The sequence below is a fragment of the Chiloscyllium plagiosum genome, unplaced genomic scaffold, assembly GCF_037043375.1.
Source record: "Chiloscyllium plagiosum isolate Xiang-an unplaced genomic scaffold, Cpla_swu_hap1 HiC_scaffold_15, whole genome shotgun sequence".
Taxonomy (NCBI): Eukaryota; Metazoa; Chordata; class Chondrichthyes; order Orectolobiformes; family Hemiscylliidae; genus Chiloscyllium; species Chiloscyllium plagiosum.
The window spans coordinates 15386097-15399128 of NW_028270153.1; the positions used below are offsets into that span (position 1 = coordinate 15386097).

Below are 13032 nucleotides of genomic sequence, written 5' to 3' on the forward strand. Positions count from 1 at the left end.
CCCCTGTCCCAAGCTCCCCAACCAGGGGAGACCATCCTCCCTGTACCCAGTCTGCACACTTTCACCCAGAATAGAGAGGTTGGTGACGGAGTTGAACATAGAATCCCTACAGTGTGGAAGCCCAACAAGTCCACACCGATCCTCCGAAGAGTATTCCACCCAGACCCATTCCCCTACATTATTACTCTACATTTTCTATGACAAATGTAACTAACCTACACAGCCCCGAACGGTATGGGCAATTTAGCATGGCCAAGTTGTATTTTGCAAGAGTGGAGGGATCCAGGGTTAGTGGCAGTGGATTTGACAGACAGGGGGACTCACTTTGAACACAGAGAATCATTAACAACACCTACTAACGTGGTGAACAGGAAGAGAAGTTGGGGGGGAGGGGGTGACAGTTTAGTGAAGCTTAGTCGAGGGAATGGGATGTGGAGTCCGATCTGGCAGAGTTCATTAAATAGCTTCAACTCACGCTACTGAAGTGATGAGCCAGTACAATATCATCCAGGTTGGTAGTCCATCCAGAAAGCTGAAAGAAAAGAAGAGGCTGATTATTCCCTCAAGAAACAAGAAGTATACAACTGTTTCAATAAACAGGTGGGTGCCAGCAACAGAAGATTCACCAATCCACCAGATACTAAATACTGAAGATCCTTTCCATCCCAGGTTTCTCTTGAAGTCACCACTTCATGTTGAGTGACAGCTCACAATTTTTAAAGGCAGTATCAGTGCACAGCTAAGAGCACGCCCAACACTGTGGGTTCACACAGAGTGAAGACCGATCAACTGAAATAAATGCATTTCCACAAGAATCAGTGCCATACCACCAGCAAGAAAGACCACCAATCAGGAGTGAGAAGCTAAACAAACTGGACACCATCAGTGCAGGGCATGTAACCAATGTATCTGCGGCCTATTTGTCAGAGTGTAATTAGTCTTGTAGGGCTCTTGTAACACTGTGGTAGTGTGGCTACCTCTGGGCCAGGAGGCCTGGGTTCTAGTCCCACCTGTTCCAGAGGTGTGTCATAAAACGCCTAAGTACGTTGAGTTAAAATATTATGCAATTAGTCTCACAGCCCTTGCTCCTTCCCCATGGCCATGTAAATGCCATTCTGTCAAGTACTCAGTTGAAACCATTCAGTGCTGTGCCACAACCTGAAACCCTCTGACCATCCCGTCACAGTGGGCTATGCCCCCTCACCTCGATAGTTAGTCACCCCGCTGCACACTACCAACATACTGAGGCTGAACGTGAGGGCTCACGAATTGAAAGGCAATTAATATTGGGGGGAATCAAACGATGCGTCAGATCCCTTTAGAAAAGGATAGGAAATATCGACAAGTTACTTTCCTCATAGAACAATTAAAGATATGATCCTACTTACCTTTGACGCAGCCCAGTCCATCCAGCCCTTAGCGCATGGGTCAATGTTGATAAGCACCAGTCCCTCAACAAGATTTTGGTGATTCAGCTGCACAAAAACCAGTTAAGACATCAATATTAATTAAAGACCAGATTGGAGATGCCGCGTTGCATCTTGTCTATCAACTGTGGCTCAGCTGGTCTTACTCATGTTTCAGAGCCAGAGGATCAAGTGTTGAGATCTACTCCAGTGACAAAATTTAGACAGACATTGCCAGTGCAACACCCAGGAGGAGGCAGCTCTATTGGAGTACCATCTTTCAGATATCAACTCAAGGCTATGTTTCCTTATTAGGTAGGCAAAGGTCCCACAGTATGATGGCGAAGAGCAGCAGGGAGTTCTATCAAGAATTCTGATCGAGGTTTGCAACTAAAGCAACATCAGGAGGACTGTGCAGCAGGTCACTGTGAAGCAGACAGGAGAAATGGGCAAGAGAGGATCAGGGTGATACAAACCTGAAAGCATTGTGAACCACAAGGAGGATGTGAAAGGTCATAAACTCGAAAGGGTGCAGAAAAGAGCTACAAGGATGTTGCCAGGTTGGAAAGTTTGAGGTATAGGGAGAGGCTGAACAGACTAAGGTATTTTCCCTGGAGCATCAGAGGCTGAGGGGTGAACTTATATCGAGGTTTATAAAATCCTGAGGGGCATGGATAGGGTAAATAGCCAAGGCTTTTTTTCCCCAGGGTAGGGGGGTCCAGAACTAGAGGGCATCGGTTTAGGGTGAGAGGGGAAAGATTTAAAAGGATCTAAGGGGCAACTTTTTCACGCAGAGGGTGGTATGTGTATGGAATGAGCTGCCAGAGGAAGTGGTGGAGGTTGGTACAATGACAACATTTAAAAGGCATCTGGGTGGATATATAAATAGGAAGGGTTTAGAAGGATATGGGCCAAATGCTGGCAGAGAGAACTAGATTAATTTCGGGTATCTGGTTGGCATGGACAAGTTGGACCGAAGGGTCTGTTTCAATGTTGTATAACTCTATGATGAATTGATAGAATGAAAGGACAAGTGACAGATGAAATTTAATGCAGAGAAATGTGAAGTGATTCATTTTGGTAGGAAGAGCAGAAATAGAATAGAATATAAGAGTACAATTCTAAAGTGAGTGCAAAAAGCAGAGCGACCTGAATGTATACGAGTACAAAGCGCTGAAGGTAGCATGACTAGTTGAGAAAATATTTAATTAAGACTACAGCACCCAGTGTTTCAATAACAGGGGCATGGCGTGCCCTTGTGAATTGAATACCCCTCCTTCATGAAATTTATTGGAAGGCAATCAGTGTCAGGAGGACTCATACTCCAGAAAGCGATCAGATTGTGGATCTTTTCAAGAAAGTGGGGAGATCATGAGGGACATGGTTAGGGTGAATAGACAAGGTCTTTTTCCCAGATTGGGGAATCCAAAACTAGAGGGAATAGGTTTAAGGTGAGAGGGGAAAGATTTAAAAGGGACCTAAGGACAACGTTTTCACACAGAGGGTGGGTGCATGTATGGAATGTGCTGCCAGAGGAATTGGTGGAGACAGGTACAATTATAATATTTCAAAGGCATCTGGATGCGTACATGACTAGGAAGAGTTTAGAGGGATATGGGCCAAATGCTGGCAAATGGGACTAGATTTATTTAAGGTATCTGGTCAGTGTAGACGAGTTGGACCGAAGGGTCTGTTTCCCTGATGTACAGCTCTATGACTCTATGAGTGGTGGATGTGCGGACAATTACAATGTTTAAAAGACATTTGGCTGAATACATGAATAGGAAAGGTTTGGAGGGATATAAGCCAGGAGCAGGCAGGTGGGACTAGTTCTGTTTGGGATTATGGACTGGTTGGACCGACTGGTTGGACCGAAGGGTCTGTTTCCATGCTGTATGACTCTAACTCTATAACATGTTGTTGATCAATATCAAATAACTAGTGTAGGAGCTCAGCATGAGCAAATTCTTGACTCATTCCCTATATTACAGTAGATGTTCCAATCTTTTGTAAAGGAATCTTTCCATTTTCTTTCCTGCTATGTTCCCTCCTGCATTGCAACACGGAAGTTTTTTCAAACAGATGGTGGGTGGGAAAATGGAAGGCATTAGTGTTTTACCCTATCTCTGCCCTGGCCTCCTGAGTTTTGGGATGGCACGGTGACTCAGTAGTTAGTGCTGCTGCCTCGGGTGACTGTCAGTGTGGAGTTTGTACATTCTCCCCACGTCTCTCTGGGTTTCCTCCGGGTGCTCTGGTTTCCTCCCACAATCCAAAGATGCGCAGGTTAGGTGAATTAACCGTGCTAAACTGCCCAGTGTTCAGGGATGTATAGGTTAGGCTCATTAGCTTGGGGTAAATGTAGAATAATAGGGAGGGAACTGAGTCTGGGTGGGTAATTCTTTGGAGGGTCAGTGTGGACTTGTTGGGCCAAATGGTCTATTTCCACACTGTAGGGATTCTATGATTCCATGATCTAATGTGGCTAATTACAGAATTTATCTTTATGTCAGTAAACGGGGCATGAACAGAGGAGACAACAAATGGCTCAATTTGCTTATCCAACAAAAAAAATGCAGGAATATAACGTCTCCCATGTTTCAAAATCAGTCCCGAGTGCTTCACAGGAATGTAATCAGATAAATGTCAGCACTGGGAAAAATGATTTGTGCTTATGTAGCATTCTTTATGACAATCAGGTGTCTCAAAGTACTTATAGGCAATGGAGTTATTTCTGAAATGTAATCTTTGTTGTAATGTAGAAAAAGTAGCAGTTAATTTGCACTCAGTAATTTCCCATAAAGGCAAGATGATAATCAGCAGATTTTTGTTTGTGATATTGATTGAGGGAACAATGGGGTCAGACTCCCCTTCTCTGCTTCAAAATAATACAGTGGGATCTTTTACGTGCACCCAAGAGGTAAATGGGACCTTGGCTTAATGTCTCAAATGAGAAACAGTGTCTCCGACAATGTAGTACTGGGTCAGCTTGCACTTATGTGGTCTGCAGTGGGATTTGAACCAACACTTTATGATTCAGAGACCACAAATTGAGCTACAGCTGACACAAGTCACATCAGGACAGGTGTGAGAAGTAAGCTTTGAGGACAGCCTTAAAGGGGAAGAAGTGGTGGAAATCCAGAAAGAGACTTTTTTTAAAAAACTGGGTGTTTCTCTTGTTATTGCTGAGAATTTCCCCACCTCTGCATTAGTCTATCAAATCCTTGCTGCTGACCCAAATGCCAATGATTCTTGCAATTAATTCTGGCCATCCTTATCTTGGAAATAATTTATTTAAGCATTTAGGTTTTGTAACCCTGTAAATTTCCCAGGGTAGCATGCTGGCGCAGTGGTTAGCACTGTTGCCTTGTAGTGCCAGGAACCCGGGTGACATTCTGTGTGGAGTTTGCATGTTCTCCCTGTGTCTGTGTGGGTTTCTTCCAGGTGCACTGGCTTCCTCCCACAATCACAAAGATGTGCAGGTTAGGTGGATTGGCCATGCTAAATTTCCCTGTATGTCTAATTGCTGATGAAATAGCTTACCAGTAGAGAATGTTAATGCAAGTCCTTCCTCTAGATCGAAGGTGATAAGGAATGCACAAAATTGAAAGGAAGGTTAAAAATAGCAAATTATAAGCAGAGAGTTGGTGCATGCAAGTTTTGTTTTGGTATAACATGGCAACGGAGTTGAGTGGTGCAGCAGCCCACTTCAAAATATCAGCTACTGCCCAGAGCTTGGAGTTCCCTAATTACAGCCAACCTGCTTATATAATGGATCCCCCTCACACAAGCACGTTTTAATGCTGAACACGCAGATAAAGGTGTGGAGAACAGGTGGCAGTCAGGAAGCTGTGCCTGCACATGATTAATTCATTCATTGAACTCACCGCAAATTTGGTCAGGATGTAAGCACCAGCCCCAACTCCAATTCCAATCACGTTCTGTATACTGCAAAAACAAAATCAGAAAACAGATCATTATACACACCTGAGGCAAATGAAGAGTAAGGTCATGCTGTTGTTTAAAGCGCTTGGGGGTGCGGCAGGCAAATGAAGGGGTGGGGGAGGGGAAGCCAGAGAACACTGTCAGCCTGTTTCTGCAGTCAACTCACTTCAAATGGGTTAAAACTGTGGGCAGCATCTCAGCCAGCTCATCCATGGTTGGGTACTGGTACCTGCAAAATCAACAAGATAGACAACACTACGTCAGGAATGTTCCACTATTGTCCTTTCCGTGCAGTGATTTGCTGCAGTCCAACATCCTGCTAACTCTGGCACCAGCTTTCCAAGATCCGCAGGTTCGTGTGACAATCCCAAAGGCAGCGACATGTCAACTTCTGAACTGTGCTTCCTTCAGGAATTCAACATCGAGTTCAATAATTTCAGGGCCTGAGTGCCTTCTCCCATGTCCTTACCCCAACTCCCACTCTCCGGGACCTGTCAGCACATGGGCTGCTTTCATTACAGCCAACCTAATGGTCCCCATTTGCAGCTTTTCTTTTCCCAGGCTCAACATGATCTTGCCTGCCTAACTGCTGTTCCCTCTCTCTGGGGTCCATCTGTCTCCACCTATCATTCACTCTTTCCAAACCCACAATCACTTCCCACAGCAAATGGACAGCAATAGTTCAAGAGGACAGCTCACCACCACCTTCTCAAGGGCAACTTTAAAGGGGAGGCGATGGCCTAGTGGCATTGTCGCTGGACCGTTAATCCAGAGACTCAGGGAATGTTCTGGGGACCTGAGTTCAAATCCCGCTATAGTAGATTGCTGTCCATATGCTGTGGGTTGACCCACAATGCCCTGAGCGACAGAATTCCAGGATTTTGACCCAGCGACAGTGGAGGAACGGTGATGTATTTCCAAGTCAGGATGGTGAGTGGCTTGGAAGGGAACTTGCAGACAGTGGTGCTCCCATGTATCTGCTACCCTTGTCCTTTTAGATGGAAGTGATTGTGGGTTTGGAAAACATAAATGATAGATGGAGACAGATGGACCCCCAAGAGAGGGAACAGCAGTTAGACAGACAAGATCATGATGAGCCTGGGAAAAGAAAGGCTGCAAATGAGGACCATTAGGTTGGCTGCAATGAAAGCAGCCCATGTGCTGACAGGGCCTGGTGGAATTTGAATTCAACAAAAATCTGGAATTAAGAATCTAATGATGACCAGGAATCCATTGTCAATTGTTGGAAAAACCCATCTGGTTCACCAATGAAGGAAACTGCCATCCTTACCTGGTCTGGCCTACATGTGACTCCAGACCCACAGCAATGTGGTTGATTCTTAACTGCCCTCTGGGTAATTTTAGATGGCCAATAAATGCTAGCCCAGCCAGCGAAGATCTCATCCCATGAATGATTGAAAAAAAACCTAGAGACGGGCAGGAAGTACTGGCCAATCAACGTCTTACAAGTGAACAAAGAAAACGTAGAACTTATCGCAATCAATAGGGCCAGGTTGATGCTCCTTTACAAGCAGGGAGATGTCTCTCTTGGGCAGAAGGAGGAGGCAGATGATGGAGCTAAGGAGGAAATTTAGAGAGGAAACATATTTTCCAACTACCAGCTACAAGGGCTTTGGCAATGGCCTAACAGGAGGCTGTCAGAGCTGAGAGCTGAGAGGGGTATTTGCTGGCTAAGAGTATTACACGTTGAAAACCAAGCTGAAGTTCAGACCAGTCATTGAATTGGAGAATAGGAGCACAAGCACCCAAGAAATTGGTCCAGAATACTCCTCCAAGGTTAACTTTGCTACGTAACAAAGCAAGTGCTAACATACAAAAACCTCTTACCCTGCTGGGAATGGGGGAGCTGCTTCTTGGTGTCCAGGGGCATCCACGTGGCACACGGCAAAGTGGTGCGTGATTTCCTGCATGTCTTCATAGTTAAACAACGTGTTGAAGCAAGATTTGTCTGTGGAAAAACAGCAAAGATTTAGTAGAGGTGGGAGACACAGTGGGAGAAACAAGGGAACGAAAACTTTCTCCAAGAAGAATTTTTTTTTTCTCTCTCATGGACTTTATAGAAAGTGGCCGTTTGTCCAACTGGTTGATGACAGTTATGTTCCACACAAGCCTCTACCCAGCATGATTTCATTTAAACCCACTGACATAACTTTTCACTCGTTCCTCCTTCACGAGTTAATCTTCAACCTAGTCAGTCCATCCTGCGCCTGCCTGTGAGGATGTTGGATCAGCCTGTCAGTACAGTTTTGGATCATTTTTTCCCTGACCTCATTGAGTTTCCAAGCCACCCTCACATTGATCTACAAACACCGAGTGATACAGTCATACAGCACAGGAACAAACTCTTCAGTCCAATGCTTCCATGCCAATCAAATTTTCCAGACTAAACTCACCCCACTTGTCTGCTTTGGTCCATATCTCTCTAAACCTTTTCTGTTCACGTACCTATTCAAATGTCTTTTAAATATTGTAACTATACCTGCATCTATCACTTCCTGTGGCAGCTCATCAAACAATTCTCTCTGTGAAAAAGATACCCCTCAGGTACTTTTTATAACTTTTTCCTCTCAGATGTGCACTCAAGTTTTGAACTCCCCTGCCCTGGGAAAAAGACCATGGCTATTCATCCTATCAATGCCCCTCATGATTTTATAAATCTCTATAAAGGTCATCCTCAACCTCCTACACTCCAGTGAAATAAAGTCCATTTCTCTCCTACTACCTCAAACCTGCCAGTCCTGGATTATTCCACAATCTATTCCACAACGGCTCACCACAAGATTATATTGACTAATCCGAGAGCCTTACAATTCCTCAGCCCTGACCAATTTCATTCCCCTCTGCCATTTCCTGCCACAGGATAGGTGAGTGATCAGCTTGCAGAGCTGTGCACTTGTCTCTCTCTAAACTGGTCTGCAGCCGTATTTCCCACAATGTTCCCACTCTACTTCCCACTTTGGCTGGTAGTTTGGCCGAGCGGTCTAAAGCACTGGATTAAGGCTCCAGCCTCGAAGGAGGCGTGGGTTCGAATCCCGCTGCTGCCATTTGGGCGGGTTGCCTGTTCCGCTGCAGTGTGTTCAAGTTCAGTGTTGAATGCTGCTGCTGTGTTAAATTCCAACACAACTAGCTGATTTAATTAGGGAGGCATGGTGAATCAGTGGTTAGCACTGCTGCCTCACAGTACCAGGGTCCCAGGTTCAATTACAGCCTCGGGGAACTGTCTGTGTGGAGTTTGCACATTCTCCCAGTGTCTGCTTGAGTTTCCTCCAGTGCTCCGGTTTCTTCCCATAACCCAAATATGTGCAGGTCAGGTGAACTGCCCATGCTAAATTGCCCATAGTGTTAGGTGCATTAGTTAGTGGGTTACTCTTCAGAGGGTCAGTGTGGACTGGTTGGGCCGAAGGGCATGTTTCCACACTGTAGGGAATCTAATCTAATCTAGTCTTCTATCTGACAGAACCAATTACTGCCACAATCCGTTGCTCCGATCCCTCCGAAACCCACTGCATAAGGGTCACCACAAATTCTGAGTATTGCCCCTGAATACTGCAACTAAAAACGTCACTTTTCCTTTAAACACTGTATTGGGAGATATGAAGCAACGCTGTTAAATGGCTCAAAATGCCACATGCCAGCAATATCAACATCTATCTCCCGACAAAAAAGACATAGAATCATTCCTCCACAGAAGGTGGGTCATTTGGCCTAGTTAGTCCTGTAAAACAATGCAGTCAGTAACATCCTCCAACTTTGTGTAAATTTTAAAGTGCCTTACACAATCTTAGAAGGCCCTTTACTGCCAAAAAGTTTCTTTTTAAGGGCAGACATTGTTGTCATGTAGGAAACATACAGCGAGCAAGGCATTTTAGGTGCAACAACTGCAATGTTTCAGTGCCGGGCTATAATGCTTTTGTGACAGAGTCATACAGCACGGAAACAGACCCTTTGGTCCAACCAGTCCATGCCGAACATAATCCCAAACTAAACTAGTCCCACCTGCCTTCTCTTGCCCATATCCCACCAAACATTTTTTATTCATGGTATGTACTTAAATATCTTTTAAGCAGTGTAAATGTACGCACATCCACCACTTCTTTTTCTCTGTAAGTTCATTCTCACACACGAACCACCCTCTATGTAAAAAAAAATTGCCCCCACATCTTTTTTAAATCTTTCTCCTCTCAACTTAAAAATATGCCCTAAGTCTTGAAATTCCCCACCATAAGGAAAAGACACCTGCCATTCACCTTATGTATGCCCCTCATGATTTTATAAACCTCTGTAAGCTCACTCCTCAACCTCTGACGCTCCAGGAAGAAAAGTCCCAGGCTATTCAGCCTCTTCTTAGAACTCAATCCCTCCACTCCCCCACTAACATCCTGGTAAATCTCTGCTGAACGCTCTCTAGTTTAAATAATATCCTGGACATAGACACAGAACTGGACATAGTTGATATTGGTTGAAGAATAAGTATTGGGAGAATTTCCTTTTGAACTTTTTTAGATTAGATTAGATTAGATTAGATTAGATTAGATTAGATTAGATTACAGTGTGGAAACAGGCCCTTCGGCCCAACAAGTCCACACCGACCCGCCGAAGCGAAACCCACCCATACCCCTACATTTACCCCTTACCTAACACTATGGGCAATTTAGTATGGCCAATTCACCTGACCCTGCACATCTTTGGACTGTGGGAGGAAACCGGAGCACCCGGAGGAAACCCACGCAGACACGGGGAGAACGTGCAAACTCCACACAGTCAGTCGCCTGAGGCGGGAATTGAACCCGGGTCTCTGGCGCTGTGAGGCAGCAGTGCTAACCACTGTGCCACCGTGCCGCCCACTGATGTCAGTTTTTTCAGCCTGAACAGAGGGAGACATTCCAGACCTTGCTTTAACATTTTAATATTACAGTGCTCCACTGGTATAGCAGTAGGAGCATCTGGCTCGGCTTCTGTGCTCAAGTGTCTGCGGTGGGATTTGAACTCACAACCTTAAGGATCAGGCAACAGTGTTACCAACAGAGCCACAGCTAACACCTTCCCTAGGGTGAATATCTGGCTTCCTCTTGTCTTGTTAAAGGGGTGAAGAGAATGCTCAGCTATGACATTCTGGGCAAAAGGAAATAAACAGCACAGAGTTTCAGCTCATGACCTGCTCTTCAAATTACTGAACAATCTGCAAATGGTCTGTTCATCCTGTTGCCCCTGATTGAGAAGAGGAAAAATTAAAAAGGCAAAGACTTACGGTTGAGGCCTATGTCGTGATAAGTCAAGATGACAGGTCTGTTCCCCTTTGGAGTACCTCGCATGGTCACATGCAGTACACCGTGCGCAGTTTCAACGTCGTGTTCCTGAAGGTAGAAGAGATCACAACATTCCACTTAGTCTTTGTTTACTTTCCTGAAATTCTGAATCTGATCTGCAATCCCTTTCAAACGGCAGCAGCAAACAATAAAAAGGAGGAGGTCATCTGGTACATCAGGGCCTGTGCCAACACTTTAACTGAGCTACAAATCAGTCCCACTCCCTTTCTCTCTCTCCATTAGCCTGCACAGCCTTCCTTTCCAACTATACGTCCAATTTTCTTTTGCGATGCCTCATAAAATCTGCTTCAACCAGTCTTTATGACGGTGCAATCCCAAACACGACATCTTGGCACTTCTAAAAAATTTTTTCTTTACATTTTTTACAATGTACCTTAAAACTGCGACATCTGATCACTGACCCTCCTGCCAGTTTCTGTTAATCTGTTGTTAATTTTCCCTGTTCCAAAGAAATATAACCCCAGTATTTCCAGTTCTTCATGCAACTGAAGATCCACATTGCTGGTATCATTCCAATAAACAGTCATAGCTTCATTCTGCACGGATACAGACCCTTCGGCCCAATTCATCCATGCTGACCAAATTTCCCAAACTAAACTTAGTCCCACTTGCTTGCATTTGGCCAGACTCCTCTAAACATTTCCTCTTCATGTGCCTGTCCAAATGATTTTTAAATGTTGTAACTGTACCTGAATCTACCACTTCCTCTGCCAGTTCACTTCATACGCAACCTACCCTGTTGCCCCTCAGGTCCCTTTTAAATCTTTCTCCTCTTACCCTTAAAAATATGCACCCTAGTTTAAAACTCCCCTACATTAGGGAAAAGGCATTTGCTATTTACCTTATCTATGGCCCTCATTATTTTAAAAAACTTTTCCAATTAGCACTGTAAACAAATTTCAACAAGGCAGGTTGAGAATTTGAGTTCATTTTAAAACAATAACATAGAATCTTCTTTGCAGCCTCTCCAAGGACTTGGTGTCCTTCCTAAAGTATGATGACCTGTTGTCTTTGCTGTTGCTGCTCTATAATAGAATGCTAGAAAGTGCACAGAAGTCACTAAGAGCAACCAGATCAGCCCTTTCAAGTGGGGAATGTGGAAGGTGGTGACAGAGCAGATTAACACCAGATTTGTGGCAAAACTTCAGGCTTTTGTAGATCTGCTCATGGTTTTGCTACAAAGAAGACTTAAAGCCAAAGCTTTATATTTACACTTGCTTGAAGTGACTAAGATTCACGTGCAGGCTTTGCAAACAAAAGGAATATGTTCAAGCCTTCCACCTCTTCTGAATTACCCAGGAACTTCGGGAACCGATAGTTCCCAGTTGCTTTCTCCATGGCATGTCTCTACCACATTCGATTTGCCAACCAATCAGCACCTTGTAGTTTGAATTGTTGTGATTGTGCGAAATTAGGAATGTGTGTCTTCACCCTGACAAGTAACAAAACGCTTCAGCTCTTCACAGCAACATTCAAATTCCGAATGACAAAGTGAATGTTTGTTCAAAGCACTTTGGAACTACTTTGAATTCTTGTTTTCTTAACTAATTATTATAGCATCTTTAATGTAGTAAAATGCTATAGGAGTGTACTGAAACAAAACCTGACTTTGAGCAAAACGTAAGGATGCTAGGATGGGATGGGTGATTAAAGTTTTGATCTTAACAAGAAAGGCTGGCATGTATAGATTTTTAACCAACATGTTTGGAGTTGTTATGACACGTCTCTGGAGCAGGTGCAACTTGAACCCAGGCCTTCTGGTAAGGATACTACCATTGCCCCACAAAGGCTGCCATGACGTGAATTTATTTAGTTGCTTTTATAACCTCAGGATGCCCCAAGAGTGTTTAAGACCAATTTTGCAGTTTAGTCACTATTTTAATGTAGGAATCATGTCAGCTAATGTGATGGTGTCGAGATCATCTGCTTCAGTGATGTTAGATGAAAAACATTCACTAACACCATCTCTGAAGCCCTGCCTTTACACTGCAAAGCGGTCAGATGGAGTCCTTGTTTAATAACGCATCCCTGAGGTACAGCATTCCCATTGCTGCAATAGGAATATCAGCAATTTAATATATTAGTTAGGAGAAGGCCATTTGGCCCCTTGAGCCTGTTCTGTCATTCAATAAGATCGTGGCCGAATCTAATTACTCCACATTCCCTCCCACAGCAGTAAATGTTCATCATCTTGCTCATCAACATTCGATCCATCTCTGTCTTCAAAATATCCCAAGACTCTGCTTCTACCATCTTTTAAGGATTGGATTTGAATTAATTTATTATTGACACATGTACCTAGGTACAGTGAAAAGTTTTGTTCTGCACGCAGTACA

At 44.2% G+C, this 13032-nt stretch overlaps 1 protein-coding gene across 5 annotated transcripts in view; it reads right to left on the bottom strand.

The window, feature by feature from the left end:
* LOC122560261 (protein NDRG3-like) overlaps positions 1-13032 on the bottom strand; it is a 130996-nt gene that overhangs the window by 48782 nt on the left and 69182 nt on the right. For all 5 annotated transcript variants that reach the window (XM_087994763.1, XM_087994764.1, XM_087994765.1 and 2 more), the window contains 6 exons: positions 10618-10723; positions 7197-7317; positions 5515-5577; positions 5291-5351; positions 1389-1475; positions 476-532 (listed from right to left, as the gene is read on the bottom strand). In XM_087994763.1, coding sequence (XP_087850889.1) covers positions 476-532; positions 1389-1475; positions 5291-5351; positions 5515-5577; positions 7197-7317; positions 10618-10723 — 495 coding nt within the window. The remainder of the gene's footprint in view (positions 1-475; positions 533-1388; positions 1476-5290; positions 5352-5514; positions 5578-7196; positions 7318-10617; positions 10724-13032) is intronic.